The sequence below is a fragment of the Ahaetulla prasina genome, chromosome 2, assembly GCF_028640845.1.
Source record: "Ahaetulla prasina isolate Xishuangbanna chromosome 2, ASM2864084v1, whole genome shotgun sequence".
Taxonomy (NCBI): Eukaryota; Metazoa; Chordata; class Lepidosauria; order Squamata; family Colubridae; genus Ahaetulla; species Ahaetulla prasina.
This window is the reverse complement of record NC_080540.1, coordinates 166998668-167026483: the sequence shown is the minus strand read 5'-3', so window position 1 is coordinate 167026483 and position 27816 is coordinate 166998668. Positions and strand designations below refer to the sequence as shown.

The 27816-nt window shown below is 42.1% G+C and overlaps 1 protein-coding gene across 1 annotated transcript; it reads left to right on the top strand.

The window, feature by feature from the left end:
• Positions 1-479: 479 nt before the first annotated feature.
• Positions 480-24744, top strand: SHMT2 (serine hydroxymethyltransferase 2). Its single transcript, XM_058171418.1, has 12 exons — positions 480-654; positions 4658-4849; positions 6444-6523; positions 8171-8371; positions 9023-9104; positions 13317-13439; positions 13533-13672; positions 16016-16181; positions 19863-19962; positions 22336-22491; positions 23591-23698; positions 24328-24744. The coding sequence occupies exons 1-12, from the start codon at positions 622-624 to the stop codon at positions 24453-24455; spliced, it is 1509 nt and encodes a 502-aa protein (XP_058027401.1). The 5' UTR covers positions 480-621; the 3' UTR covers positions 24456-24744.
• Positions 24745-27816: the final 3072 nt, after the last annotated feature.

Below are 27816 nucleotides of genomic sequence, written 5' to 3'. Positions count from 1 at the left end.
ATATTGTATAATTATTTCATGCTTATGCTTATATATACTGTGTGACAAAAATAAATAAATAAAAATAAATAAGAACACTATACAGCTTGTGTGGTGGAGTGGGAATACATTAATGAATTAAACAGGCAATCATACAATGTCGTGGAAAAGCAGCCATCTTTCTAATTTTCTCTCTGGATAAACGGGAGGTGTTTTCACCCAAATTCAACCATGAAAGTCGAATGCAACAACCCCATTACGGGTCTTAAGGTTATATTAAGAACAGGTCCTTCGGTATTACGTCACCGACACTTGCTTTCGCTTTCAAAGAGACAGGTTGAAAGAAAATTCCTTCCTTCCACACCAGCGATTGCCGCAGATGCCCATCCTGAAGTCACCGCTTGCCAGACGTCAGATAATAAGTGCAAGCAGAAGGCGCATCGAAAGTAAAAACTACATCTCCCATAGTGCCTTTTGCACCCGGTAGTAGCTGGCAGTGGCGAAGGAAGAGCCACGCGTTTCCCTTTTTTTTCTTCCTTTTTTTCTTTTCACCAGCTCAGCGATTTTCTTTGGTCTTTGGACTCACTTAAACGTTAGCAACAGCTTGTACAGCAGTTTGCACTTTCCTCGTCTTAGGCTGTCATGCTGTCTTTTCCTTTTAGACACTTTGCCAAGGTAAGATGCGGTTCGAATGAGATGGGGGGGCTCTTGCGGAGGACAAGAGACCAAGTTGCTTTGCCCACTTGAAGTGGGAGCAGAGATGCGGAGAAAGAGGGGCAGTTGCTTCATTGGTAACTTCTGAGAAGCGCTTTTGAGCCGGCGGTCTTTGATGTTTGGGGCCTCTTGGGATGGAGAGCGGATGACTTGAATTGCAAAGAATCGGGGATCTGACCTCAATGATCATTTTCCCGCCCCCCGAGCCGCATGTAGGGTGGTGGGTTATTTAAAAAGGCCTAAGCTGTTTTCTCCACGCTCGGTTCAGTTTTTCTACTTCTCTGAACAGCAAAAAGTTTCGCTGCTCCAGGAAAAATCCATCTCCTCCTCCTTCCCCCTCCCGCCCGACTTCATTTTATATCTTTTGTTTTGAACGGGACTGTTAAGTGTGCAAGTTTAGAAATCGGAGTTTCTTGGGTAAGGAGTTTATATGCCCGCCTGGGGCTTATAGCAGGGATCTGATAGCGGCACAGATCGTTGCCATTCTGCTACTCAATTATTATTTAATTCTGGCTAATAGCTCTTGGAAGCGGCACAGAGCAAAGCGAAGAGTTATCTTGACGTTCAGGACTGAGACACTATTATCAGCCGAAACCTCTCCAAGCAGTCACGCTTTGCTGGTTTTTATGGGCTAATTTTTTGTAACATCTCTTTTCTTTCACATACTGTCCTATCTGACATTGCAGCTTTGAAGAGAGGAATTACAGAATGGGTTAGAGCCTCCGGCCGGCAGGAAGAAAAGAACAGGGATAGATCAGAGACAAAACTTAACTTTTTGCAGCTATTCTGTGACCTGGCTAAAGGTCTCTTGGCAGTAACTCTGTTGTACCCTGGAACCGTCAATAAAATGACCCGCCCCTGGAAAATTGTTCTCTGATTTGTAGACTGTTGATTAGATAATGTCATTAAAAGTCTCTTTTTAAAAAAAAAAAAACCCACCACAACAAAAAAAGATTAAAGGTTGTGTGGCAAATCTATCCTTGCAACCTGTCAAATATTTCCTTCCTTTAAAAAGAAATTTTATTTTTTCCCCCCTGGCAAACAGTGTTGGAATATTTCACCCTTAAAGCCAAACTTGGTGCATTCTTAAGTTTTGCAACTTTGCTGATGCAACTTATACAATGCCGTTGCATCATCTGGAGAGGAGATGAGGGTTGGTTGATAATCCCTTTAATAAAGAAAATGAAAGCCATTTCCTGCCCCTCCCTCAAGGTGCCTGTCATTTGTGGTAACAGCCTTACTTTGAAATGAAGTTTAGTGGCGGGGATAAGGGAACCAGTCCAGCTTCCTAGGCACATATGCATCTAGCAGTTCTTCTCTGTCTGGATTTACCAGCTCAGCAGCATAAACAGAGGCCTCTGCTGTTCTACTTAGAAGAGGCCTACTTGCCCATCTGCAGCACAGAGCCATCTCCATCTTACCAGACCTTGAAATTGACTGTCCCGCTCGCCCCTCTAGCTTTGTCCTTTGAGTTCTCACTTCGTTGCTCATTCATTGAGTCAAGTGGCTCCAAATATCATTCCTTTTCTGAGTTCCATTTGGGTAAGATGCTCTAAGGAATGTAAATGCCATTCTGCAAATTCACTGAGACAACTTGGAGGGAAGCTGACTAGCTTCAGCAATTTTGGGTTGCATGCTTGCCAGTATATGGCACCATGTTCCTTAATGTTAGCAAAAGTAATATTTTGCCTGCATTGGCCCCCTTTCCCCCCAATCTTCAAAAACTACCATTGGCTCAATAGGTGTCTGATGACAGAAACTTGCAATTTAAATTTCTTGCTATCCATGTGACTTGTGTGATGATCGTCTAGTTCTGACATGAACATAATTGCTACTGGTCACTGCTGCAAGAGCCAGCATGGCAGAAAAGAGAGTTGGTTTGAAGATCTATGCTGGGTCATTGTAATTTACTGGGTAATCTAGTCTTTACACCATTTTCCTCCAACCTCACAGCCTCCAGAAGCAATGGGCTCTTAATAAAGGAGAATATTTGTAGCTCAGGGTTGAAATGAGGGGTCAGTAGTACTTGGTACTCTCTGAGCTTGTTTTCTTGCAGATGTTTCAATATCCAAATTAGGGTAATAGGCAGTGGTGAAATCCAATTTTTTACTACTGGTTCTGTGGCCATGGCTTGGTGGGCATGGCATGGTAGGCATGGCAGGGAAAGGATACTGCAAAATCTCCATTCCCACCCCACTCTGGGGCCTGCCAGAGGTAGTATTTGCCAGTTCTCCAAACTACTCAAAATTTCCAGTACTGGTTCTCCAGAACCAGTCAGAACCTGCTGGATTTCATTCCTGGTAATAGGGTAATACCTAGTTTGGATAATGAAACATCTGCAAGAAAACAAGCAAGCTCAGAGAGCATCAAGGATCCCGCAATGGGCTCTGTTGACAATGCTCTTTGTGTTATTGGGAGTTGCGATATTAATATACTGTATCTGGAGAATTCCAAGCAGTAGAAATCCATGTAGGCAGTAATTCCCATACTTGAATGCCCTAGATGCTTTTGGAATATAATTCCCATCATTCTTTGCCATTGCTTATGCTGATAGTAGAGCAGGAACATCTGAGGACCCAAGAGTGGAGATTACTGCCAAGTCTGGTTTGGCAGTAACTTTCATGTGATCTTAATTACATGAAGGAAGAATTGAACTGTACCCTAAACCTTGCAAAGACATCTTTGAGGGATGTGGCCCTTCCCTCACTGGTCTCGAAAAAGGGAAATTGCTTTAAACATATGGGGTTTCTTCAGGGATAGAGGAATTTTTATATAGGAGCAGTCTTTCCCCCAATAGAAGGACAAGCATTGGCTCTTAAGATTGCAATCAATCATCTGGAGATACTTCACTGAACTTAAAACTAGCCCTATTGATCAGACCTGGGCCCATTTTAGTCCAGCGTTTTGTTTCTCACAGTTGTCAGTCAGATGTCTCTGAGAGGCTCACATGCAGGATATTCCCCTCTTTTGTCATAATTCCCTTGCAACTCTCTTTGAAGGCACAGCATCAGGCATATAATTATGAGTGATGATTTGGGAAACAGAATTCTCTGTTTCCAGAATGCTCTTCTCCTGGCTATGAAGCAATATTTTACTGCTTTGGAAGACTTATCTCTCTGCTGAGTTGTTCCCTGTCCACAATGATTCTGTTTCTTCTGTCAGATAATAGGCTCAAGGTCCCATTCTGAGATGAACTAAGAAGAATGGGACCAGTAGGAAGTACTGGTAGGCCTTCCACTGTGGAATCTGATGTCCTTGGAAATATGCTTGGGTCCCTCAATCCTGGTTTATAGGAAGTCTCCAAAAATTTCTTTTTTAAATAAGACTTTTTTTGTCTTGGTGCCTGGTGAGGGGAGAGGAAAATCATCTTATTTAAGCCAGACATTTTTCCTCAGACTTTTCCTAATTTCATGCTTTCTTTCCTTATTCAGATTGTTGACCTCAGTACCTTCCAAGTTTGGACTCCCAAATGAAATTTAACTATCATTTAAATTATACCGTAATTGGTGGCGCAGTGGTTAGAATGCAGTACTGCGGCTACTGCTGCTGACTGCTGGCTGCCAGCAGTTTGGCAGTTTCAATCTCACCAGGCTCAAGGTTGACTCAGCCTTCCATCCTTCCGAGGTTGGTAAAACGAGGACCCAGATTGTTGGGGACAATAGGTTGACTCTGTAAGCCGCTTAGAGAAGGCTGTAAAGCACTGTGAAGCAGTATATGTCTAAGTGCTATTGCTATGGATATAAACATTGGTCCTATGGGATGGAACTATTTGGCATTCTTATCCCACAACACCTGGAGCTGTAAAGTTCTCCGTCCTAGGTGGCTATTTTGAATATGTATTAATGGGGTTTCCAGTAAAGGATTTTGCCTCCTGTAGATAACAATTGAAGAATCAATTGTTTTTTTGACTGGGATGGCTTATGCTGGCTCTTTTGTGATCCTGTCTGCTCTTTTACCTTTTCAGCCCCTACAAAGATGCTGCCAGGCAAGGGGGAGTCTGCGAGCCCAACACAGCAAGGCAGCTGCAGCTTCTTCCAAGGAGGCCTCAGGCTGGACTGGGCAGGAGAGCTTGGCAGAGAGTGACCCTGAGATGTGGGATTTGGTACAGCAGGAAAAAGATCGCCAGTGCCGGGGTCTAGAACTCATTGCCTCAGAGGTGAGTGAGAGAAGGATCTTCTTCCTCAGCCTTGGGTTGAAGATGAATTAGATGCATTTTACTTTGGATCTTTCCAATGAGGGAATGTTGTCATCTTCCTTAATACCTAAAAACATAGTACAGGTAATCCTCGACTTACAGCAGTTCATTAAGTGACCATTGGAAGTTACAACGGCACTGAAAAAGTGAGTTAGGACCGTTTTTCACACTTAGGACCATTGCGGCATCCCCATGGTCACGTGATTTACATTCGGTTGCTTGACCACTGACTCACATTTATGACGGTTGCAGTGTCCCAGAGTCATGCGATCCGCTTTTTGCGACCTTCTGACCAGCAAAGTCAATGGGGAAACCAGATTCACTTAACAACCCGGTTACTAATTTTAAGAACTGCAGTGATTCACTTAACAGCTGTGGCAAGAAAAGTCTTAAAATGGGGCAGAACTCTGTTATCAAATTTCTCACTTAGCAAGCTAAATTTTGGGCTCAATTGTGGTCGTAAGATGAGGACTACCTGTATTCAGCAGAGGCTTAGTCACTTTACTTCATAATGACAAATGCACCCAGATCTTTTAAGAGTACAAATTAAGAAGTTTCAGTTGCATTTTTATTGTGTCCCTCACACTTCCTGGTACAGTAGCAAATCAGATCTTTCTTGAAAACCAACAATCTGCAAAGGTGATAGATTTCCATCCTTTCATGGAAGTGTTATTCCCTCTGCAATGGATGTATTATCGCAGAGCACGGCTAATACTCATCAGTAGACTGGCCTGATGTCTGTTCATTTGTCTCAATCCAGTACATTTTTTTAGAATATGGATTGAAAGTCTCTAGTTCAACTCTTTGCAGCTCCCTAGATAAACTTATTGGGATTGCTGTTCTGTTGTTGACTTAGGTTCTCTATTTGCAAAATAGTGTATCTTAAAAAATTGTTGCAAGAATTATACAGTCTGTAATGTCTTTCGTATCTTTTCTTGTAATATTAATGGACGGAGAAAGGATTATAATTACCTTTAACCAAAAACCAGCAATATATTTTTCATACTGCCTAACCAAAATTTAAGAACTCCAAAATATTATTTCTCTCCCGATTTGGAGTTCTCCTCTTTTACTATAGGGTTTCCTGCCTAAGCAGAAAATTGGACTAGAACAGAGGTCTCCAACCTTGGCAACTTTAAGACTTGTGGACTTCAACTCCCAGAATTCCTCAACCAGCAAAGCTGGCTGAGGAATTCTGGGAGTTGAAGTCCACAAGTCTTAAAGTTGCCAAGGTTGGAGACCCCTGGACTAGAAGACCTTCAGCTTCCCTTCCAACTCTGTTATTCCAACTCTGTTACTCTATTCTATTCTACTAGATATTCACCCTCACCTGCTATTGCTTGCTTCCAAAGTGGCCATTACAGCACTGGCTCCACTTGGAAGAGTCAAAGAAGGAGCAGCTTGATCTTCCCATTGTGTTTATCTAAATTAATCTGTCACTCCATAAAATATGGCATTTTTCGTCTTTAGCATAAGAGAGTCAGAAATGTCATTGAGGTTCATTTTCTTTTTTTCCCTATCTAGCATTTCCTTTTTTCTCTTTCCTCAATTTCAGAATTTCTGTAGCCGGGCTGCCTTGGAGGCTCTGGGATCGTGTCTCAACAACAAGTATTCAGAGGGCTATCCAGGCAAGAGGTAGTGTACTTTATTATGGGACAAAAAAAGACTGGGCAGGCATGTGAGTAGATTAAAAAAGAGATTGCCTGAGTTTATCCTCAGCAGTTTGCCTTAGAATAGGAAAATAGGGTAGTCTTTGACTTACAACAGTTTTAGTGACTGCTCGAAGTTACAACAGCACTGAAAAAACAGCACTGACTTACGATTATTTTTCACATGACCGTTGCAGCATCCCCATGATCACATGATCAAAATTCAGATGCTTGGCAACTGACTCATTTTTATGCCAGTGGCAGTAACCTGGGGTCATGTGATCCCTTTTTGCGACTTCTGACAAGCACAGTCAATGGAGAAGCCGGATTTATTTAACAGTCATGTCACTAATTTAACAACTGCAGTGATTCACTTAACAATGATGGTAAGAAAGGTTTAAAATAGGGCAAAACTCACTTAACAAATATCTTTGTTTAGCAACAGAAATTTTGGGCTCAATTGCAGTTGTAAGTCAAGGACTACCTATATGGCCTTAAAAAAATTGTTAGGTTCCAATATGTCCACCAGTCCTAATCACTAGTCCAGTGATGGTGATCCTTTTCGGCACTGAGGGCCGAAAAGGTCGCGTGGAAATGTTGTGTGTGCAGCCACACAACTCGTCGGAGCTGCGGTCTGGGAAAGCCAGACTTCCAGATTCTAGCGCGCATGCGGCCCAAGATCAGTTAGCCGGCGTGCATGCGCAGGCCAGTTTTTGGCACTGCTGTGCCCATGAAGGTATCATGCTCCAGAAAAGCCAAACTTCCTGATTCTGATGCACATGCACACCCAACAATCAGCTGGCTGGCATGCATGCGCACAACGGTTTCCGGCACTGCCGCGCATGCGAAGGACAGCTGATTATTGCGCTTGCGTGTGCACCAGAAACCTGGAAGACAAACGGGCAAGGCCATGCGTGCCAGGCGATATGGCTTTGTGTATCACTTTGGGCACGTGTGCCATAGGTTCGCCATCATGGCACTAGTCAAACAACATTTGAAGGAGCATGATCCCTCCATTCCAGGCCTACAGCATCTTAAGCACTACACCAGTCTGCCTGCCACAAAGTGATATGTATTTACTATATACACCGATACAGATATATGTACTGAGATATCCATTACTCTGTCAGGAGGAGGAAGCCCTATTTTCTATTCTCTTGGATTATCTGGGAGTGAAGGCTAAGGGAGAATGTAGATCCTATTGAATCCTTCCCACATGCCTGGTGTTTGCCAGCCACATGAAATGACTTGCCTTCAGAAGAGGCCTCAGACATTTTAGTAAGGTCCATTTTGGGCCAGAAACAGTTATATTTTGGCTCTGAGACTGACATCTGATCCCAATGGTGGAGATAAGAAACATGTTATAGCTATATTTTGGAAACTGGGGTGGTGGGGAAATTGTTGTATGGACATTTATTATGGACAAGGTGCAGAGACTTACATGGAGAGAAGGGGTGGCCAGAATGCTTCGATAGGGAATGGTTGCCAAGGTAATGTTCTTCATACACTGTGGTGGCATGAAGGAGACAGATAAAATTTTCTTCTAGTTTTTCTCTCTTTCAGAAATTAGAGTGGCATTATGGGTTTTTCTGTTACTAACATTTCCTTTGTGGCTATTGATATCCTGATGCAGGTATTATGGTGGTTCTGAGGTGGTGGACCGCATTGAATTACTCTGTGAACGCCGGGCTCTTGAAGCTTTTGACCTGGATCCTGAACGCTGGGGGGTGAACGTCCAGCCTTATTCCGGATCCCCGGCCAATTTTGCTACCTACACAGCCTTGCTGCAGCCGCACGAACGTCTTATGGGCCTGGATTTACCCGACGGGGGCCAGTATGTGTGTGGATTGGGGAATAAAACTTGGGGAGGAAAGCCTTGTGAGATGTCCCAGTCTAGTAGCATATCAGAAGGGGTGAAAAGGGAGGATTGGGCTGCCACAGTTGGGATAGCTGAGGGGAAAGAGAGGAGGATGGTGCACAAGAATAACTGGGAGGATCTGAAGGGTTTGCTGATCCACAAGAAGAAGGAGCTGAAGAAGCTGGAAGAGGCAGGGAGAAGACCCAGAATGACTCATAAGTGGAATTTTTAAAGTACCCTATTTTGACCAGCAATATATAAAACTCATAGAATAAGGCTTACCTCCGTATTATCTGATTTAGACATAACCATGTTTTCTTTAGTTTTGACCTACAGAAGTTTCTGTCATCTCTGGATGACAACATGGATGATGTCTGTGTTGGATGATGTTGAAGAGCATCTGCCTCTTCGCTTTCTGGGAACTGCTATCCCTTGTGTCTCCCCATAATCTACACCTCTCTCCCCATGCTGCCAGTCTCCCCCATGGTGGCCTTGCGGGGGAAGTGCCTGGCTAATTTGTAATCCCTTTAGACATAAATATTTGTTCCCTTAGCTTCTTGGCTTGAGTTGGGCGATGATTGAGGCTTAAGCTTTGTCTTGACAGAATGTCTTCCTTCTTCTTGACAGCCTGACTCATGGGTACATGTCTGATGTCAAGCGTATCTCAGCCACGTCCATCTTCTTTGAATCCATGCCTTACAAACTCAATGTGAGTAAATTGGAGTTCAAAATATTTGCACAGCCCTGATTTCCTTCACTGCTTCTGACAGTAGGAAAGAAAGTGCAGATTTAGAATGGTGTGCTAAAGAGTTCCTGATCAAAACTTAGTGAATGCATGCAGAAGATGGGAATGATGATCAAACTGTAAAAATCTGGATTTTTATGCTAATCTCAGTGACAACCAAACAGAGCAGTCTAGCTTCTGTGCTGCCAGTAAGTGTGTGAGCCGTGTTTTCTGAAATCAGAATTATGACTGAATAGGTTTTCCAGTAGTTCAGAGGATGGTGGGAAAAGTTTAATCTACACATGGACTGGCTGTCCCTGCAGCTGACAGAAATTAGAATAAATTACACCCATTAGTAAAGTATGCAGATTCAGTTGTGAAGGAAGGAAAAAGTGGACACATACCCTTAAGTTACAGAAATCGGATTTCATGAGCACCAACTTTATTCATTCATATATGCCCACAATTCAGTATTGTATCACCCCTTCACCAGTGGTGAAATTAAAATTGTTACCACCGGTTCTATGGGCATGGCTTGGTGGTGGTGGTGGTGGTTTAATGTGACTGGGTGGGTTTGGCCAACTTTTTTTTTTTTTTTTACTTTTAAAAGCATTTTTTCTACAACCTCTTCGGCCGAAGAGGTTGTAAAAAAATGCTTTTAAAAGGCTCCTCTGACGATCCCATCTGAGTTGTTTGATCGTCAGAAGCTTTTCTTTTCTTTTAAAAGCATTTTTTTTGCCTTTAAAATAATAATAATAATAATAATAATAATAATAATAATAATAATAATAATAATAATAATAATAATAATAATAATAATAATAATAATAATAATAATATTTTAATTTGTATACCGCCCTTCTCCCGAAGGACTCAGGGTGGTGAACAGGCAGATAAAATACAAATACACACAATAATTAAAAAACATCCCTTAAAAAACTAATTTAATAATTTAATATGCCTCCGACAATCAGGCAACTCAGCTGGGATCGTCAGAGGAGCCTTTTAAAAGCATTTTTTAACAACCTCTTCCACCAAAGAGGTTGTAGAAAAAAATGCTTTTAAAAGCCTCCTCTGACGATCCCAGCTGAGTTGCCTGATCGTCAGAGGCTTTTTTTTAAACTTTTAAAAGCATTTTTTCGGCCAAAGAAAAAATGCTTTTAAAAGTAAAAAAAACAACAACCCTCTGATGATCGTGCAGCTCAGCTGGGCATGGGGGGCAGGCAGGGATTTTTGCTACTGGTTCTCCGAACCACCTGCCACCATCACTACCGGATTGGGCGATCCGGTCCGAATCAGGAGCATTTCACCCCTGCCGTTCACCCTTAGTAGCTTTGATGTCTCTCTCTTCTGGTTATGCTGTGCCCAAAGATCATTCTTCTGAATAAAGCAGATCTTTTTACACTTGGATGGCTTCATCCAACTTTGAGTGGTTCTTAACTTTTGCAAAAACGCAGAATAACCTTCCCAACTTAGAGCCCTGGGTTGAATTATATTTTGTTTTAAGTTTTTAAGTTTATGTTTTAAATTTCTATTCTGTCTGAAGTAATCATTGTTATGCTTGGGGTGGTTGAATCTAACCTTGATGCCTACTGTCAGCTTTTATTTTGTTTTTAATTAAAATGTAGAATCACTTTCTCTCCTAGCGCCCTTTATTACATCTTCATGTGTGTGCTAAATGTTAAATGTATGACCTTGCAACTTTCAAGGTGGTTTATAGAATTTTGACCCTGTTGACTGGAATCTGCCAGACTTTGGGACTTGCAGTCCTATGTGTCTGGATGATGTCTGGTTGAGGAAGGCTAATTCACAGGATCTGTTGTGGTCTGCCAGCAGCCTGCAAAGCTGGCAACGGACTCGGACAGTGATGAGGCCGAGGAAGAGCGTGGGCCAGACCTGGAGGCTGGGGAAGGCCTGGATGAGGGCTCTGCGTCGGAGGCTGAGGTGGGGCTAGAGCCATCAGGGAGTGAGGCACGGACTCCAGAGCCTCCAGAGACTGAGAGTAGTGAGGCAGAGGAACAGGAGGAGCCTGTTCTTAATGCACGCATGAGAAGAGCTGCCAGAAGGCAAGAGCAGCTCAAGCAAAAAGGACGACTCGGGAATAGGGCCAAGAGATGATTGGCCCCTCCCATAAGGCTTAAAAGAGACCAGTGACGGTGTTTGGACTCTTTGCCAGAAAACAATGTTAATAGCTTTGTCTTGTTGCCTTTGTTTCATATCGATGTCTTCTGAATTTTTGCCAAGAAAGGCCTTTGGCAGTTTGCCTGATTGGACCAAGGTTGGTGATAGGACTGAGGAATTGTGTTGGGAGGAATTTGCTTTAATTTAGTTGGACTACACTGAGAATGAAGTAATTCTCAGCTGTTCGAATAAAGTTTGTTTGTTTTTACACTGAGTTTCCTACTACCTACTTGGGCCTGGGTCACAACAGTTTCCGATCTGTCATTCCCACACTCTGTTGCTTGTTTTCTACCATCAAGGTATACAAACAGGCTTAAGGCTGAGAATCCTTACTGCCAGCACTGAATGAGAAAGGAGAACGTTAGGATATATTTATGTAAATCTGCTACAGGAGTCCAATAAAATTATTTGTTTAAAAGGGATTTCTTTCCCTTTTTGTTCCAGCCTGATTCTCTGTGGATGACCTTGTTTGGATTCTCTTGCAGTTTTTTTTTAAAAAACATTTTTAGAAAATCAGGAAACTGATCGTTGGTGGTGTCAACCAGCTATGAATATAGTGACTGGGAAGTGATGGCTAATAACATCTCTACTTCAATATCCTGGCTGGATTTAATGCAAGCTTAGATGATGATGAGATGCTGTATTTCCTGTAGGTTGATCTGCACAAGTATTTGTACTAATTTTGCCAACTTTTGGAGGAGGACAATACAGGTAGTCCTTGATTTACAACAGTTCATTTAGTGACTGTCCAAAGTTACAACAGCAGTGGGAAAAAACCGTCCCAAAGGTGTTTTTTTCAAGAGGCAACTAGACTTTCTGAAAATCCAGTTGCCACTTGAAAGAAACACCTTTGGGACAACTATGACGTGGATGACTGAGAATCTTCATAGACATTTAGCAGTGAAAAAAGTGATGTATGACTGTTTTTCACACTTCTGACGGTTGCAGCATCCCCATGGTCATGTGGTCAAAATTCAGATGCTTGGAAATTGGTCATATTTATGTTGGTTGCAGTGTCCTGGGGTCACGTGATCACCTTTTGTGACCTTTTGACTAGCAAAGAATAGAATAGAATTTTATTGGCCAAGTGTGATTGGACACACAAGGAATTTGTCTTGGTGCATATGCTCTCAGTGTACATAAAAGAAAAGATACGTTCATCAAGGTACAACATTTACAACACAATTGATGATCAATATATCAATATAAATCATAAGGATTGCCAGCAACAAGTTATAGTCATACAGTCATAAGTGGAAAGAGATTGGTGATGGGAACTATGAAACGATTAATAGTAGTGCAGATTCAGTAAATAGTCTGACAGTGTTGAGGGAATTATTTGTTTAGCAGAGTGATGGCCTTCGGGAAAAAACTGTTCTTGTGTCTAGTTGTTCTGGTGTGCAGTGCTCTATAGCGTCGTTTGAGGTAGGAGTTGAAACAGTTTATGTCCAGGATGCGAGGGATCTGCAAATATTTTCACGGCCCTCTTCTTGATTAGTGCAGTATACAGGTCCTCAATGGAAGGCAGGTTGGTAGCAATTATTTTTTCTGCAGTTCTAATTATCCTCTGAAGTCTGTGTTTTTCTTGTTGGGTTGCAGAACCGAACCAGACAGTTATAGAGGTGCAAATGACAGACTCAATAATTCCTCTGTAGAATTGGATCAGCAGCTCCTTGGGCAGTTTGAGCTTACTGAGTTGGCGCAGAAAGAACATTCTTTGTTGTCCTTTTTTAATGATGTTTTTGATGTTAGCTGTCCATTTGAGATCTTGCGATATGATAGAACCCAGAAATTTGAAGGTTTCTGACTAGCAAAGTCAATGGGGAAGCCAGGTTTATTAACAACCACGTTACTAACTTGACAACTGCAATGATTCATTTAACAAGCGTGGCAAGAAAACTCATGGAGCAAAACTCACTTAACAAATGTTTCACTTACCAACATAAATTTTGGGCTGAATTTTGGTTGTAAATTGAGGACCACCTGTATTGATTTGTTTCTCTGTCCACTGTTCAGCCCAAAACAGGACTCATTGATTATGACCAGCTTGAGTTAACTGCCCGACTGTTCCGCCCACGTCTCATCATCGCTGGCACCAGCGCTTATTCCCGTCTCATTGACTATGCCCGCATCAAGAAGGTATGTCTTAGTGGATTGGGAGGACAAAGGTTAAACTGAATGAACGGCAAAGTGGCGTCAGCTTACCTGTTCTCATCTATCCCTTTTTGTCAGGTGTGTGAAGAGGTGAAGGCCTACCTGCTTGCTGACATGGCCCATATCAGTGGTTTGGTGGCAGCCAAAGTCATCCCGTCACCCTTTGACTTTGCTGATGTGGTGACTAGCACCACTCACAAGACTCTGCGAGGGGCAAGGTAAAAGCGTGATGTAGACGGGCATGTGCCATTCTTGGGCAGCAAATATATGTCCTTCAGCCAGAGATGAAGGATTTGGGGAACTATACAGTAATCTAACAATATGTAAGGAGCCATGGTATCCCCCTTTTTTTGCAGTCGTACCAAGGACTATGGCTTCAAGACAGGTTATATATTTTATATTCAAAAATCCTGTGTCAGAAACATTTCTAGATAATATTGGGCTATTGTTGTCAGAATCTGTAGAGAACAGCTGACATCTATATATATATAGTGTTGACCTATAGTAGAGAATATTTGTAGCTCAGGGTCAAATTGTGGGGTACTTGGTGCTCTCTGTGTTTGGTTGTTTTCTTGCAGATGTTTCATTATCCAAACTAGCTAACATCAGTGCTAGTATCCTAGGACCCCTGGGTGCTCCCTGCAGTGTTGGGGCAGATATATCAAAAGTCTTGATGCAATACGCAATACATTTTTCTTCATTTGATCTACTTTGTTTCTTCTAGGTTAATCGATTCTGTGGTTTCTCTGTCATTCCCAATACAGAAAATATGAGTTACTCGGGAGTAATAGGAAGCAGGGTGTTGCCTGCACATAATCTGTTGAGGAAGCAGACTAAGTTTTATCAGATTCAAGTCATTAGCATTGCAGGAGTAGCCAGCTGGGGCTTCTGGTAAACTTAGTCCAAAGTTAATTAGCAGAGATTATCTTTGGAGTTCAATACAAAGTCAGAAAAGGATGGTGCATTGCTGATTAGCCAATAAGTGAAATTGCAAGTCGAAAAAAGTACAACTTTTTTTTTAATATTGCCTGTCTCTGTCACTTTTTGGATGTGTATATGAAATTTTGGAATGGTAACAATACAGAATTTTTGCTTTATTTATTTATTAAATTTGTTTGCTGCCCATCTCGCCGCGAGGTGATTCTGAACCCATAGCTCTTGAGATTTCTGTTTAGCTTCTTTACGTCCATTAACATTTTTTAATTGATTTTTATTTATAAAAAAAGTGTAAAATACCAAGTAAATAGGAAAGCAGTAGGGAGGAAAAGGGGAAGGAGAGGTGAGGAGAGGAAAGAAAAAAAAAGAAAAATAAGTATTGACTTCTGACTCTCTCAGTTATAGTAAAATAAGGCTTTTTTTTAAATTTGCATTTATATCCCGCCCTTCTCCGAAGACTCAGGGCGGCTTACACTATGTCAAGCAATAGTCTTCATCCATTTGTATATTATATACAAAGTCAACTTATTGCCCCCAACAATCTGGGTCCTCATTTTACCTACCTTATAAAGGATGGAAGGCTGAGTCAACCTTGGGCCTGGTGGGACTAGAACCTGCAGTAATTGCAAGCAGCTGTGTTAATAACAGACTGTCTTAGCAGTCTGAGCCACCAGATTTACATCAAATCACAACTTTTTCCTTTTCCTAATAATATGAACAAGCCATTGGGGCCGGAATAGCTCAGGCTGTAAGGAGCCTGTTATTAGAACACAGTAGCCTGCAATTACTGCAGGTTCAAGCCCGGCCCAAGGTTGACTCAGCCTTCCATCCTTTATAAGGTAGGTAAAATGAGGACCCAGATTGTGGGGGGGGCAATAAGTTGACTTTGTAAATATACAAATAGAATGAGACTATTGCCTTATACACTGTAAGCCGCCCTGAGTCTTCAGAGAAGGGCGGGATATAAATGTAAAAAAAAAAAAAAATTTCTATAAAGATCTATCAGTGTAATCGGTAAAACCCAAAGTCAGAGTTTCATTCTTCTCCACATCAAGCACGAAGTTCAGAAGCGGTCTCCATGTGGAAACAAAAGATATTATGTTCTTTTCTTTAATCAAAATGGTCATTTAGGCCAATTACATCCATTTCTGCAACCATTTGTCCATAGTGGGAATTGAAGTGTCCTTCCATTTTTCTGCATACAATAGCCTTGCTGCTGTCAACATATAGTAACAAAGTTCCAAATTTTTTCTCTAGTTCTTTTTCAATTGAACCCAAGAGGAAAAGTTCTGGTTTGATTTCTGTTTAGCTTCTTTGATGACTTCTGAGATTTCACTTGTTACAAAAACAAAAAAATTACTGTACATTTTTATTTACCGACGGAATCAAATGGAGGTGAATTTGCTTCCTGTTGCTATAATCACCGCTGTTGTCTTTGCTTCTGTAGAATTACTGCAAACACGGTCTTGATGAAGAACATTATATGGATGGAGAATTTTTTTTATGACTGCAAAAGGGAATATGTTCAGCCTTGCACCTTGTGGGGCAATATTTGAGGGGCTTTGCAATAAGCATCTAGCCAAGAGACTTCTGTTTTGATGCTTCCGTCTTCGTATTGCACACAGGTCAGGGCTGATTTTCTATCGTAAGGGTGTCCGTTCTGTGGACAAGAAGAGTGGCCAGGAGACCCTTTACAATCTGGAGGACAAAATCAACTTTGCAGTCTTCCCCTCTTTGCAAGGCGGCCCCCACAACCATGCCATTGCTGCAGTGGCAGTGGCACTGAAACAGGTAGGAAAGAAGGGGGTCTGTTTTCTTTGGGGTTTGGGTGATCTTGAGTGGATTTTAGCACAGTTACTGGTACTGACATGAAATATTGATGTTCAAACCAGTTTTAAGATTGGTAGTCAAGGCTTTGGTTTATGGATTCTTCTCAAGTGGGCAGTAGCATCATCTTATCTCTCTTCAGTTCTGTTTCTGAAATTTAATCACCTCAGCCAAGTTCAGTGGTGAAATCTGAACCGGTTTACTACCGGTTCGCTGGCTGCTAATGCACGTGCACGTGCAGTGCGCACCATGCACCAAACGTGAGGTGCATGCGTGCACAGTGCACGCCAAAAGGAGGCATGGGGTAAGTAGAACAGCTTAATAGGTTGTATAAAAATGCTTTTAAAAGTGAAAAAAAAAAGGCTCTGACAATTGCACGGCTCAGCTGTGATCATCAGAGCCTTTTTTTTACCTTTTAAAAGCATTTTTTTACAACCTATTCTTACCATTCAGGCAGGAAAAGCGAGTGAGCTAGAAAGAAGTGGCAAGTGGGTGACTGGGCGATTGGGTGGGCATGGGCGGGGGGCGGGCGGGGCAAGGATTTTTGCTACCAGTTCTCCAAATCACTCTCTGCCAACACTACAGGATTGGGCGATACGGTCCGAACCGGGAGCATTTCACCCCTGGCCAAATTGGATGTTCTACCCTCTGCACATCCCTTTCCAACAGTGTTATGACCCTGTGAAGATGGCTCTGTAGAGTTATGTGCTCCTTTGTTACTCTTGCTATAGCAGAGGGCCAGATCAGGGTTGTGTTTGCCATGGGGGCCCGTGGCCTGGGGGGGCATGGCCTGCTCAATGTCACTCGTGTCAGGGACGCCTACAGAGGCCCAAGTGCTCTGCCAGTGAAAACAGGGCCTCTGCCATTTTTGCTGGGAGAGGTACCTCAGGCCAGTCCTTCGCTGTTTCCAAGGCAGCCCTGCAGGCCGGATCCAGCCTACGGGCCTTGAGTTTGACATCCCTGCTCTATAGGGAATTAAGGACAATATATATTTATCCCATATAAAAAAACCCTAACCTGGCAAACAGCACAATGTGTATCTGTCACTGTTTTTATCTGAGCAAGACCCTGACGTTTCTTTCCAGGTTGCCCAATTTTGCGCTCCCATTCATTGCATCCATCCTACCTGTGGTTGAAATTCAGCAGATATGTTGTGATTGCCACTGCTATTTATGCTACAATTACTATTACAACAGTGTGTTTTATGTACTTTTGTTGCAATATTTTTCAAAGTCTTATTAAGAATTACAGGTCGATGTATTTATGTTGTGCTTTCTGGCCCATAGGCCACAATAAAAGATTTTGATTTGATTTGACATGGAATGAGCAGTACTTCTAAAGCAGGGGTGTCCAAACTTGGCAACTTTAAGACTTGTGGACTTCAACTCCCAGAATTCCTCAGCCAGCTTTGCTGGTTCAGGAATTCTGGGAGTTGAAGTCCACAAGTCTTAAAGTTGCCAAGTTTGGACACCCCTGTTCTAAAGCTTTGGACATCTATCAGCCTTTAGAAAAGGGAAGCTTCCAACAAGCAACTGAGAATAATTTTGCTGAGAGCAGCTAACCTGCCTTGGCCCTTTGTGTTTACAGTCTGATCTGCTGAGATGCCAGAACAACATTTGTTCTTCAACCATTCCAAAATATGGCCAACTAGGTTGTTTCTATGCCACATTCTCTATTTTGCTTGTATCACCCAATCTAGTTGTAAATCCAGAGTTAATCTTAAGGACAATACTAGAGGATTTATGTTGGCAAATGAAGGCAAATATGCGTGCCCCAAGATAATGTTGCAGCATCCAATCTGAGTTGGTCACAAAGGTTTATTCTTCAGGCTCGGGTTGGAGCCCATCCTCAGGAAACTTCTCTCTCTCTCTCTCTCCAAAATGGGTCATTCTAAGGATGGGCTCCAGCAGGAGTCTGAAAGCTTGGAAGAATGAACTTTTAGTCCCAGGGACTGACTTAGATTGGATTTATGTTGGAGCCAACAAACATGAAGTCGTCATGGTGGATTAAATCCCGGAGAGTCAATTTAGAACTGAGTTTATCGCATTTTTGCTGTCAAGAAGATCGCCTTCCTTATTTGATTCAGCATGGTGGCTCTAATACTTCTGGGGGAAACTAAGATTTACATTCCGCAACTTGGTGTCCTCCAAGTTCATTGGATTAGAGTTCCATGCTGGGTGGAAATTCTGGGAACTAGGGAAGCCTGGACCAAACTTTGAGTAATCCAGAGGATGGGAGTCTATGGAGATTCTCAGTCATCCAGGTCATGGTTGTCCCAAAGGTGCTTTTTCAAGAGGCAACTGGACTTTCTGGGTCTTCTCATCCAAGAAGCTTCTTCAGCTTTGAAGAAGGATGGGAGGTTTTGGAATTAACATAGCAATGCATTTGAGCTGTGCAATATTTTGGATTTAAAAGAAAAAAAGTTGCTTAAGAACGAAGAATGCAGAGACATTCAGGTAGCATCTGTTGGCCACTCCTTAAAGCATCATCACCTTTTCCCAGGATTGTGCAGCTGTTCTCTGCAGCTGCAGAACAATTCTGGGAAAAGATGCATTTGATTCAAGGAGTTGCTGACAGATGCTACATGCATGCCTACATGCACTGTGAGATTGGGAAATTGCCTACATGCACTGTGATCTTGCATTACGCATATAACATCCGAGTAATTTAACGTTTACCAGTAATACATTTGTTGACTTTTTTAAAAAAAACAACACAGTTCAATGCAGTTTAAGAGATTCTGTGCAACACAGCCTTAGTTATTTGGATATATTAGTTTGGCTGGGTAGATAAATAGGTTCTATTAATACATCACACTAAGCCATGCTTGTTTTAAGCATGCTCAATTGAACAAGCTGTAAACGGGGCAGAATTAGTCTTGCAGACAGGCAAAATAATCCCGGCTTCTTGGTCTAACTTTTAAAGCTGCTCTTGTCTTAAAACTTTGAATTGCTGAGGGAGAGTATTCACCAGATACGCTTAAAAACCATGTGTCCCTATTTTCACATAATAGTATAGTTTTAATAGCAATAGCAATAGATTTACAATATATACTGCTTCATAGTGCTTTATAGCCCTCTCTGAGCGGTTTACAACATATTGCCCCCAACAATCTGGGATCTCATTTTACCGACCTTGGAAGGATGGAAGGTTGAATCAACCTTGAACCAGTCAGGTTCAAACTCCAGACTGTGGGCAGAGTTAGCCTGCCATACTCTAACCACTGTGCCACCACAGCAGGGGTGGGTTCTACTTACCTTTACGTTCGCAATGGGAGTGCGGGCACTTCTGCGCATGCGTAGATCGACCATAGTGACATCCGGGTGGTTGGGCAGAGCCTCCCGCTGGTTTTATTACCGGTTTGCAAGAACCGGACCGAACTGGGGGCAACCCACCACTGCACCATGACCCCTCTTTTAATCAGTAAGCCATGAACAAATCATGGTTTCTAACAAAGATTTATTGCCCTAAAAGGTGATTGATTCTGAACGGCCTTAGCATAATGTGGGAACCCAACTATAAAGTTGTCCTTTAAATCTTTATGATGGGACATCAAGAGTCCTATGATGTCCTATAATGTTGTAAGTTACATTGTAGAAAAAGTAATGCTGATTCTTCCCAATCATGCATCCCTTTCCACTTTAGGCCAGTTCACCCATGTTCCAAGAGTATTGTCAGCAAGTACTGAAGAACTCTAAGGCCATGGCAGAGGCGTTGCTACAACGAGGATACAACCTTGTTTCAGGTATAGTGAAGATGTGACACATAGGAGCAGCTTTTTCTGAGCTGAGCTGTTGGCCACACTAGGTGAAAATGGTGTACAGGTAGTGCTCGACTTACAGCAGTTCACTCAGTGACTGTTCGAAGTTACAACAGACCCTTTTTCAGACTTAGGACCATTGCAGCATCCCCATGATCACGTGATTTACATTCAGATGCTTGACAACTGGTTCACATCTCTGACAGTTGCAGTGTCCCCCAGGGTCATGTGATTATCTTTTGCCATGTTCCGACAAGCCAAGTCAATGGGGAAGCCAGATTCACTTAACATCCAGGTTACTCATTTAACAATTGCAATGATTCACTTTAACAACTGCGGCAAGAAAGGTCGTACAATGGGGCAAAACTCACTTAGCAAATGTCTTGATAGCAACGTAAATTTTGGGCTCAATTGTGGTCATAAGTCGAGAACTACCTGTATATAGTGCAGATGTGAAGGTCTGTAGGTATTGCCCGACAGATGCTTGGTAACGTAGTAAGTCCTTTGAAAGAATGTGAACAATATTGCGATAGGAGGGAGAGCACATTCAGGTGGTCGACTCAGCCAAGAACTATATAATATTTTCAAACAAGATAAAATCCCTATTATGTTGAGGTAAACAACATAACATGAAATTTGTTGTGCCAGGGGAGGCATTTGCTTAATATCGCTGTATATGTAGTTTTCAGGGCTATGTGCCTTGTAATGGGGTAATTCTTAGTGGGTACAATGGAGGTCACTATTGTCCCCAGGTGAATCAGAGATGTAGCAAAAATATTGCCCATTAAAGTAAAAAAAAAATGCTTTTCTAAGAGTTTTTTGTCTCATCTTTTCCTGGTAAAAATTGCTTTCTCTTATGCCATAATAATCTCAGAAAAATCAGATTAGAGATATATATATTGTTTAGCAGTTTGGTCTATTGCTTATAAAAAGGAATAAAAGTAGGTTCAAGAGAGAGATGAAAATGAACTTCTCAAAGTAGTCATGTAAACCCGTACACGGGGGCATGACCTCTTATATTATCTATATCTCTGCTCTGAGAGCTCAAGGGAAGGTGGATTCTATATCCTGTTCTGAGACCTTGAAGGAGATTATAGTTACCCCATGGAAATCATTGACACAGGATTTGTTGGCTTGGAGTTTGGGTTAGTAATGTGAAAGAGTTCATTTACTTCATGAAGGAGATATCTGCCATATCTTAGCTGGGATCAGGAGATTCTGACTTGGACAGAAAAAGCTGAACAAGAGGCACTTTTGCATTGAAAATCAGCAGGGCCATTGTATTTGGAGGTTAATCAAAATAACTTTTAAATGGACCTCTAATTATAGAGGTGTAGAGCAGTCTGCACTTGCTGATAAGAATTATGGGAGTTATCCATTACATCCAGAGCAGCGTTCCCCAACCTTTCTGGGTTGGCGGCCTGGCCTGGCCTGGCGGGAGGAGAAAGAGGGGATGGTTCTGTGTGAGGGACAGATGCGCACGCACACACCTAGCTTCATTTGTATCATTGGTGAGTGGGGCTGTGAACACTAGTATTGGCGGTCATGCCGGCCTGCCACTCATGCGGCCTGGTTGCAAATAGGCCACAGCCTCTGATCTAGAGGCTACCCTACCAGATTGGGCAAAACTAGAAGAGAAGAGAAGAGAAGAGAAGAGAAGAGAAGAGAAGAGAAGAGAAGAGAAGAGAAGAGAAGAGAAGAGAAGAGAAGAGAAGAGAAGAGAAGAGAATTTTATTGGCCAAGTGTGAAGGGACAGAAAAGGAATTTGTTTTGGTGCATATGCTCTCAGTGTACATAAAAGAAAAGATACATTCAAGAACTATAAGGTAGAACACTTAATGATAGTCATTGGGAACAAATAAGCAATCAAATCATATTAGGAAACAGTCAATATAAACCGTAAGGATACCAGCAACAAGGTTACAGTCATACAGTCATAAGTGGGAGGAGATGGGTGATAGGAACGATGAGAAGATTAATAGTATTGCAGACTTAGTAAATAGCTTGACAGTATTGAGGGAATTATTTGTTTAGCAGAGTGATGGCGTTCAGGAAAAAACTGTTCTTGTGTCTAGTTGTTCTGGTGTGCAGTGCTCTATAGCGTCGTTTTGAGGGGAGGAGTTGAAACCATTTATGTACAGAATGTGAGAGCCTGTAAATATTTTCACAGCCCTCTTTTTGACCTGTGCAATGGGAGGCAGGTTGGTAGTAATAGTTTTTTTTGCAGTTCTAATTATCCTCTGAAGTCTGTGTCTGTCTTGTTGGGTTGCAGAACCAAACTAGACAGTTATGGAGGATTGCTGGGGATTGGTTAAATTGCCTGGAGAAAACTTAACTCTTCTCACTCTTTCGGACTAGGTGGGACAGATAACCACCTAGTACTAGTGGATCTGCGCCCAAAAGGTATTGATGGAGCCCGGGCTGAAAGAGTACTGGAGCTAGTGTCCATCACTGCTAACAAGAACACCTGTCCCGGAGACAAGAGTGCTTTGACACCTGGAGGCTTGCGACTTGGTAAGAGCAAGGAATTTTTTAAAAAATAGATTATGTGTGGTTTCAGAGCTGTGGATGATGAGTCTTAAAATGATGATTATGCACCATGGCAACCCTAATTTCAGATGCATTAAAAAAATGCTTTTCCCTATGGTCAACTAGTTTAGAAAATCAGGAATGGGTGCATATTTCATTAATACAGAATGGACTACATCCAAGGTTACAGAAACATTGTTCAGCAAATACAGTGACATTTTTTGGGGGGGTGTCTTATTTTGGGCATCCTCAATCTACTCTTTAGCACTTTAAGCTATTTTGGGAAGATCCATGGGGTTGGAAGAAGAATCCATTCAACACTTACTATTCCTTCAGCGGCTGAACGTATTTAAATGCAATCCTTGCAAACACCGATGTTGCAGGATTCAGAATTACCTGCTGCTGAGCATTTCTTAGACATATTTTACATTAATCTCCATCCCTTACCTTGCTTTAGAAGAGCTTGTATATACAGATGGGAAGGGGAATTTGTAAACTGAAATTACACCCCTGTATATATGGGAACTTTTCTTGTCTTCTTTATACAGTACAGCACGGGTGTCAAACTCGCGACGTCACATTGTTGTCACGTGACATTTTGCAACATTTTTCCCCATTCGCGGAGCTGGGGTGGGCGTGGCCTGCTCCTGATGCATCTGGCCCGTGGGACGCCAGTTTGATACCCTTGCACCACACTAAAGCCTTATCCGCTCAGGGTTTCACAGCAAAGGTGGGTTTCAGCAGGTTCTGACCAGTTCTGGAGAACCTGTAGTGGAAATTTTAAGTAGTTCGGAGAACCAGTAGTAAAAATTCTAACTGGCTCCGCCCCCATCTATTCTCTGCCTCCCGAGTCCCAGCTGATTGGGAGGAAATGGGGATTTTGCAGTATCCTTCCCCTGCCACACCCACCAAGCCACACCCACAGAACCAGTAATAAAAAAATTTGAAACCCACCACTGTTTCACATTTATTCATTCATTTGTTTGTTTGTTTGTTTGTTTGTTTATATGTGTGTTTGTTTGTAAATTTGGTCTTTAGATGTTAAAAGCAACACTTCTTGAAATTATTTTGACTCTTTCCACAGGAGCACCTGCGCTTACTTCCCGACGGTTCCAGGAAGCTGATTTCCAAAAGGTGGTCGAGTTTATTGACCAAGGAATCCAGATTGGATTGGATGTCAAGCAGAAGACCTGTAAGTCAGTGTGTTATGAAAAGCCAGAATCTGCTGGTACTTATTGGCCAGGGTTTTTTTTTCCAGTCAGCAAGTTGAAGTAGAAGTTGCATTGGCTGAAAATGTGGATGAACTGCTTGGTTATGTTTGATGGATTTGTTACATTCTTTGCTATATTTTAATTGTGGTTCAACTGAGACTCGCGTGGTAACAAGCGTCCTCTGAATGCTGCCTACCATCTTGTTATTGATTTTGCTATGTAATTTCAACGTACATTCAAATTTTCCCAGCTAAAAATGAAAGTGGATTAATGTGCTAACACCTAGTAGTCTAGATTTCTTTAGTTTGCTCTCTGGTCTGGAAGAGAGGGAAAGCAAATACATCATACCAGAGGGGATATGAAAACCCAGTAAGCTATAAGGCAACCTTCGTCAACATGATGTCCTCCAGATGTGCTGGATAAACTCCCATATTCACCAGTCAGGGCAGGGGAAAACTGCCTTAGGGATTAATTACAATTATAAAAGAGAAATAGGAAGTATTTGGGAGCGTTTGTGGACCAGAGGGTTTTCTCCTGTGGCTCGTATTTTTCCATGTGTTGACAACCTCCAGTTTATTTACCCTCTTCTCTTTGTTCTTCCCAACCATAGCCAAACTGCAAGACTTCAAATCCTTTTTGCTTTCTGATCCAGAAACAAAGCAGAGGTTGTCAGATCTTCGGCAGCGTGTTGAAACCTTTGCCCGTGCCTTCCCCATGCCTGGCTTTGACAAACGTTGAGATCTGGTTCAACTGAAGACTGGCTAACCATTTACACCTAGATGGCCAACAAGCTAGACATGAAGAGTCCCCGAAGCCTTGTCTCTCAGAGCTTTATCTAGTAGAGCCCCTCTTCAGAGCGGTGATCTCCTTGGCCATTTTTTCCTCTCTATTCCTTATCCCCGTTTGATAATGACTCGGAACAACTTACTTTGTGTAAAGGAACTTGGCTCTGATTCACAATACATATATTACGTTATGCAGAATGACTTGTAAGAATTAAAGTGATCCACCTCTTTCTATGAATGAAGACATTTGAACCCTTTGTGAACACTGCTGCTGCTTTGGTCATCTCTGCCCGCAGGTGCCTTCTGTATGTAATGTGTATCATGCAAATATTTTCGTGCATGTAAATGCACAGCCAAAGATGTGAATGTGGATGTTACCCTTGTTCATCATAATAATGTTTCTATAGAGCAACAGAAGTAGGCAGCATCAGGCCTTTGTAACAATAGATCACCTCATACATATCGCATCACATCAAAGGCCTTTGCAAGCATATTGATTTAGATCCGGCATATGAACATGTAAGAAACCAGACCATTTGAATGACCAATCAACAAGAGAACCAGTCAACTGCTCAGAATTTAAATATAGCTCCAAACGAACAACCCATCATGCGACCAACTGACCACACCTGCACACAAGACTAAACTAAATATATAAACTAAATAGGAATAGGACCAAAAAATCCCACTGATGATGTTTCCTAGTTTGGTAATGAAACATTCGGGAACTAAATGGAAACAAACCTGGAGAGCAAACCACTGCCAAAATCTAAAACCCTAGCAACAAGTATTTTCTATTATTTCGTATCAAAGGCCTTTCTAATTAAATATCCTGATTCCCCATAGTTTCCAATTAGATCCTGCTGACTTTCCACAAGGAAGAGGTAAAGGGCAAACACCCTCTCCATTGTTGTCTTCCAGCCACAGGCATCACAAATGTGTGACTTCTGATTTTGGTAACAGTGTGGAGCCATTGTGACTAGTAAACACTAAGAGGAAACACTCTATGCAAACACCTTTGCACTTCTCTGGCTTAGTAAAAGCAGGTGGCCGCCTATGGTAACCTATTTCTATTGTGGTTTTTTAAAATAGATGTATCATGATTTAATAGTAAAAGTTTATCACAGAACAAGCTGATAGTCTGCACTATCTGTTTAAATGGGGACAATCATCTTGCTACTATTCCCTACATTCCGGCAAGTTTGGCCTGCATTATTCACAGGGGCTCTTTTCCAGTGTAAAACTTCAGCTAACAAAACCCCAAATAAGTGGATCTATGGGACTCAGGAGTTAGGTTTGGAGCCTTTGATCATCACCTTCCTCCCCTAGACCTCATCAGGTCAATGCATCTATACTTCCTCCTCCTCCTCCCTCCCCCCCATCTCCTCTCATGATAGATTGTGCGGTAGCATCAAAAGGAGGTCCCAAGCGCCATGTGGATGAGAAGCCAATTTGAGCCACAAGTTGAGAAGCAGCGTTACTCAGCAGAGGAGTTCCTCAGAAAAAGACAGCTAGCTACCATGAGGAAGTCTTGTGGAGCTTTGGAAGTGGACTAATCTGCTCAGCATTTTCACAACCAGGCAAAAAGGATGATTAAAAACAAAGAGATCCATAACCTAAACAAATGCAAATGTGCAGTTGTGGGCAGTGATGAAATGTAAAATTTGTTACTACCGGTTCTGTGGGCATGGCTTGGTGGTGGATAATGTGACTGGGTGGGTGTGGCCAACTTTTTTTTTTTTACTTTTAAAAGCATTTTTTCTACAACCTCTTCGGCTGAAGATGCTTTTAAAAGGCTCTGGCGATCCCAGCTGTTACCTGATCGTCAAGAAACTTTTGTTTTCTTTTAAAAGCATTTTTTTTGCCTTTAAAGGAAAAAAAAGCCTCTGACTATCAGGCAACTCAGCAGAGGCTTTTTTTTTTAACTTTTAAAAGCATTTTTTCGGCGGAAGAAAAAGTAAAAAAAAAAAACCTCTGATGATGGTGCGGCTCAGCTGGGTATGAGGGGGGCTAGGGATTTTTGCTACTGGTTCTCCAAACCACCCGCCGCCATCAGCGATCCGGTCCAAACTGGGAGCATTTCACCCCTGGTTGTGGGGTAGGCTTTTGCTGACTCAGACAGTGCTAAGCATCAGCTTGCAAGTGGCTATGAGGACACTGTCAAGTTGTTACCTAATCAATCAGCTGTCATAAATCTGGTGTTTTCCCCCTAGGTGTTTATTGCATTTTTCAGAATTGCTATTCAACAGGGAGCTGGCTAGCATCAGCTTGGCAAGGCTGTGGTACAGTAAAGTGGCCCATTGGTGTAGACATCTTGTAGGCAGCATACTACTAAATAATAACACTCAAAAAGGAGAACTGTAGGAGTTCCTCAAATGCTAATGCATTAGTTGAGACATGAGACATTACGTGACTCTAATCCCAAATACTTTAGTAGGTCAGCCTGACCTCCTCTTCACCGCAAAAGAAGATATATGCATGGAATAATCCATCTACTGCAAGTTGAGGTTGAGGCTGATGTGACCAACTTGGGAAGAAGACAGTGGCTGCGGCAGAACTCAGTGAGAAAGTCTGATTTTGTCCTTGAGGATCCATCATAGGATGAAAGGGTCGAGATGATGCTACTGCTACTACCCCAAGGGGACCATTTGAGATACTATGTGCTACAAGGCACAGCTTCAAGGAGAATATTTCTGTGTCTTCCTCCATGCCCCCACCCATGGACACAAATATTTGTATATTCTATGCATAATATTTGTAATAACACATAAAATGGGTGCTTTGCGCCACATGGCTGGGAGAATGTGCTGCCCCATCTATTCTTCAACTGCTCGATTAATAGTTTTGAAGGGTAAATAATCTCTTCAATATTATCCATTTTCCCCTTGTTTTGGGAGCAGACTGTTTCCCTCTTATTAATAAATCAGACAACTTCATTTAAATCTAGCTTTATGGGGGAAGTTCCTAAATCACTGGAAAGCTGCACGTTACAGTAAATTATATTCCCTCCTCCTCCTCTGCGTATCCTGGAAGCTTATCCTGAAGATTAATTACTATTGATGGTGACAACTGATGCCTTAGTTAAATTGCTCCGGTTTCAACTTCCAGATGTTCTGTTTCTTCTACCACAGCTGGCTTTGATTATGTATTTTGATACTAAGCTTTTGTGTGTGTGTGTGCAATGCTTGTAATCACATAATGTTGCTTGCATCTGAAGATTTGTCTTGCTTGAATGGCCATGCTGGCAATTATAATCCAACACTTCTGGAGGGCACCAGGTTGGGGAAGACTGTCATAAGTCAATGACCCCTATG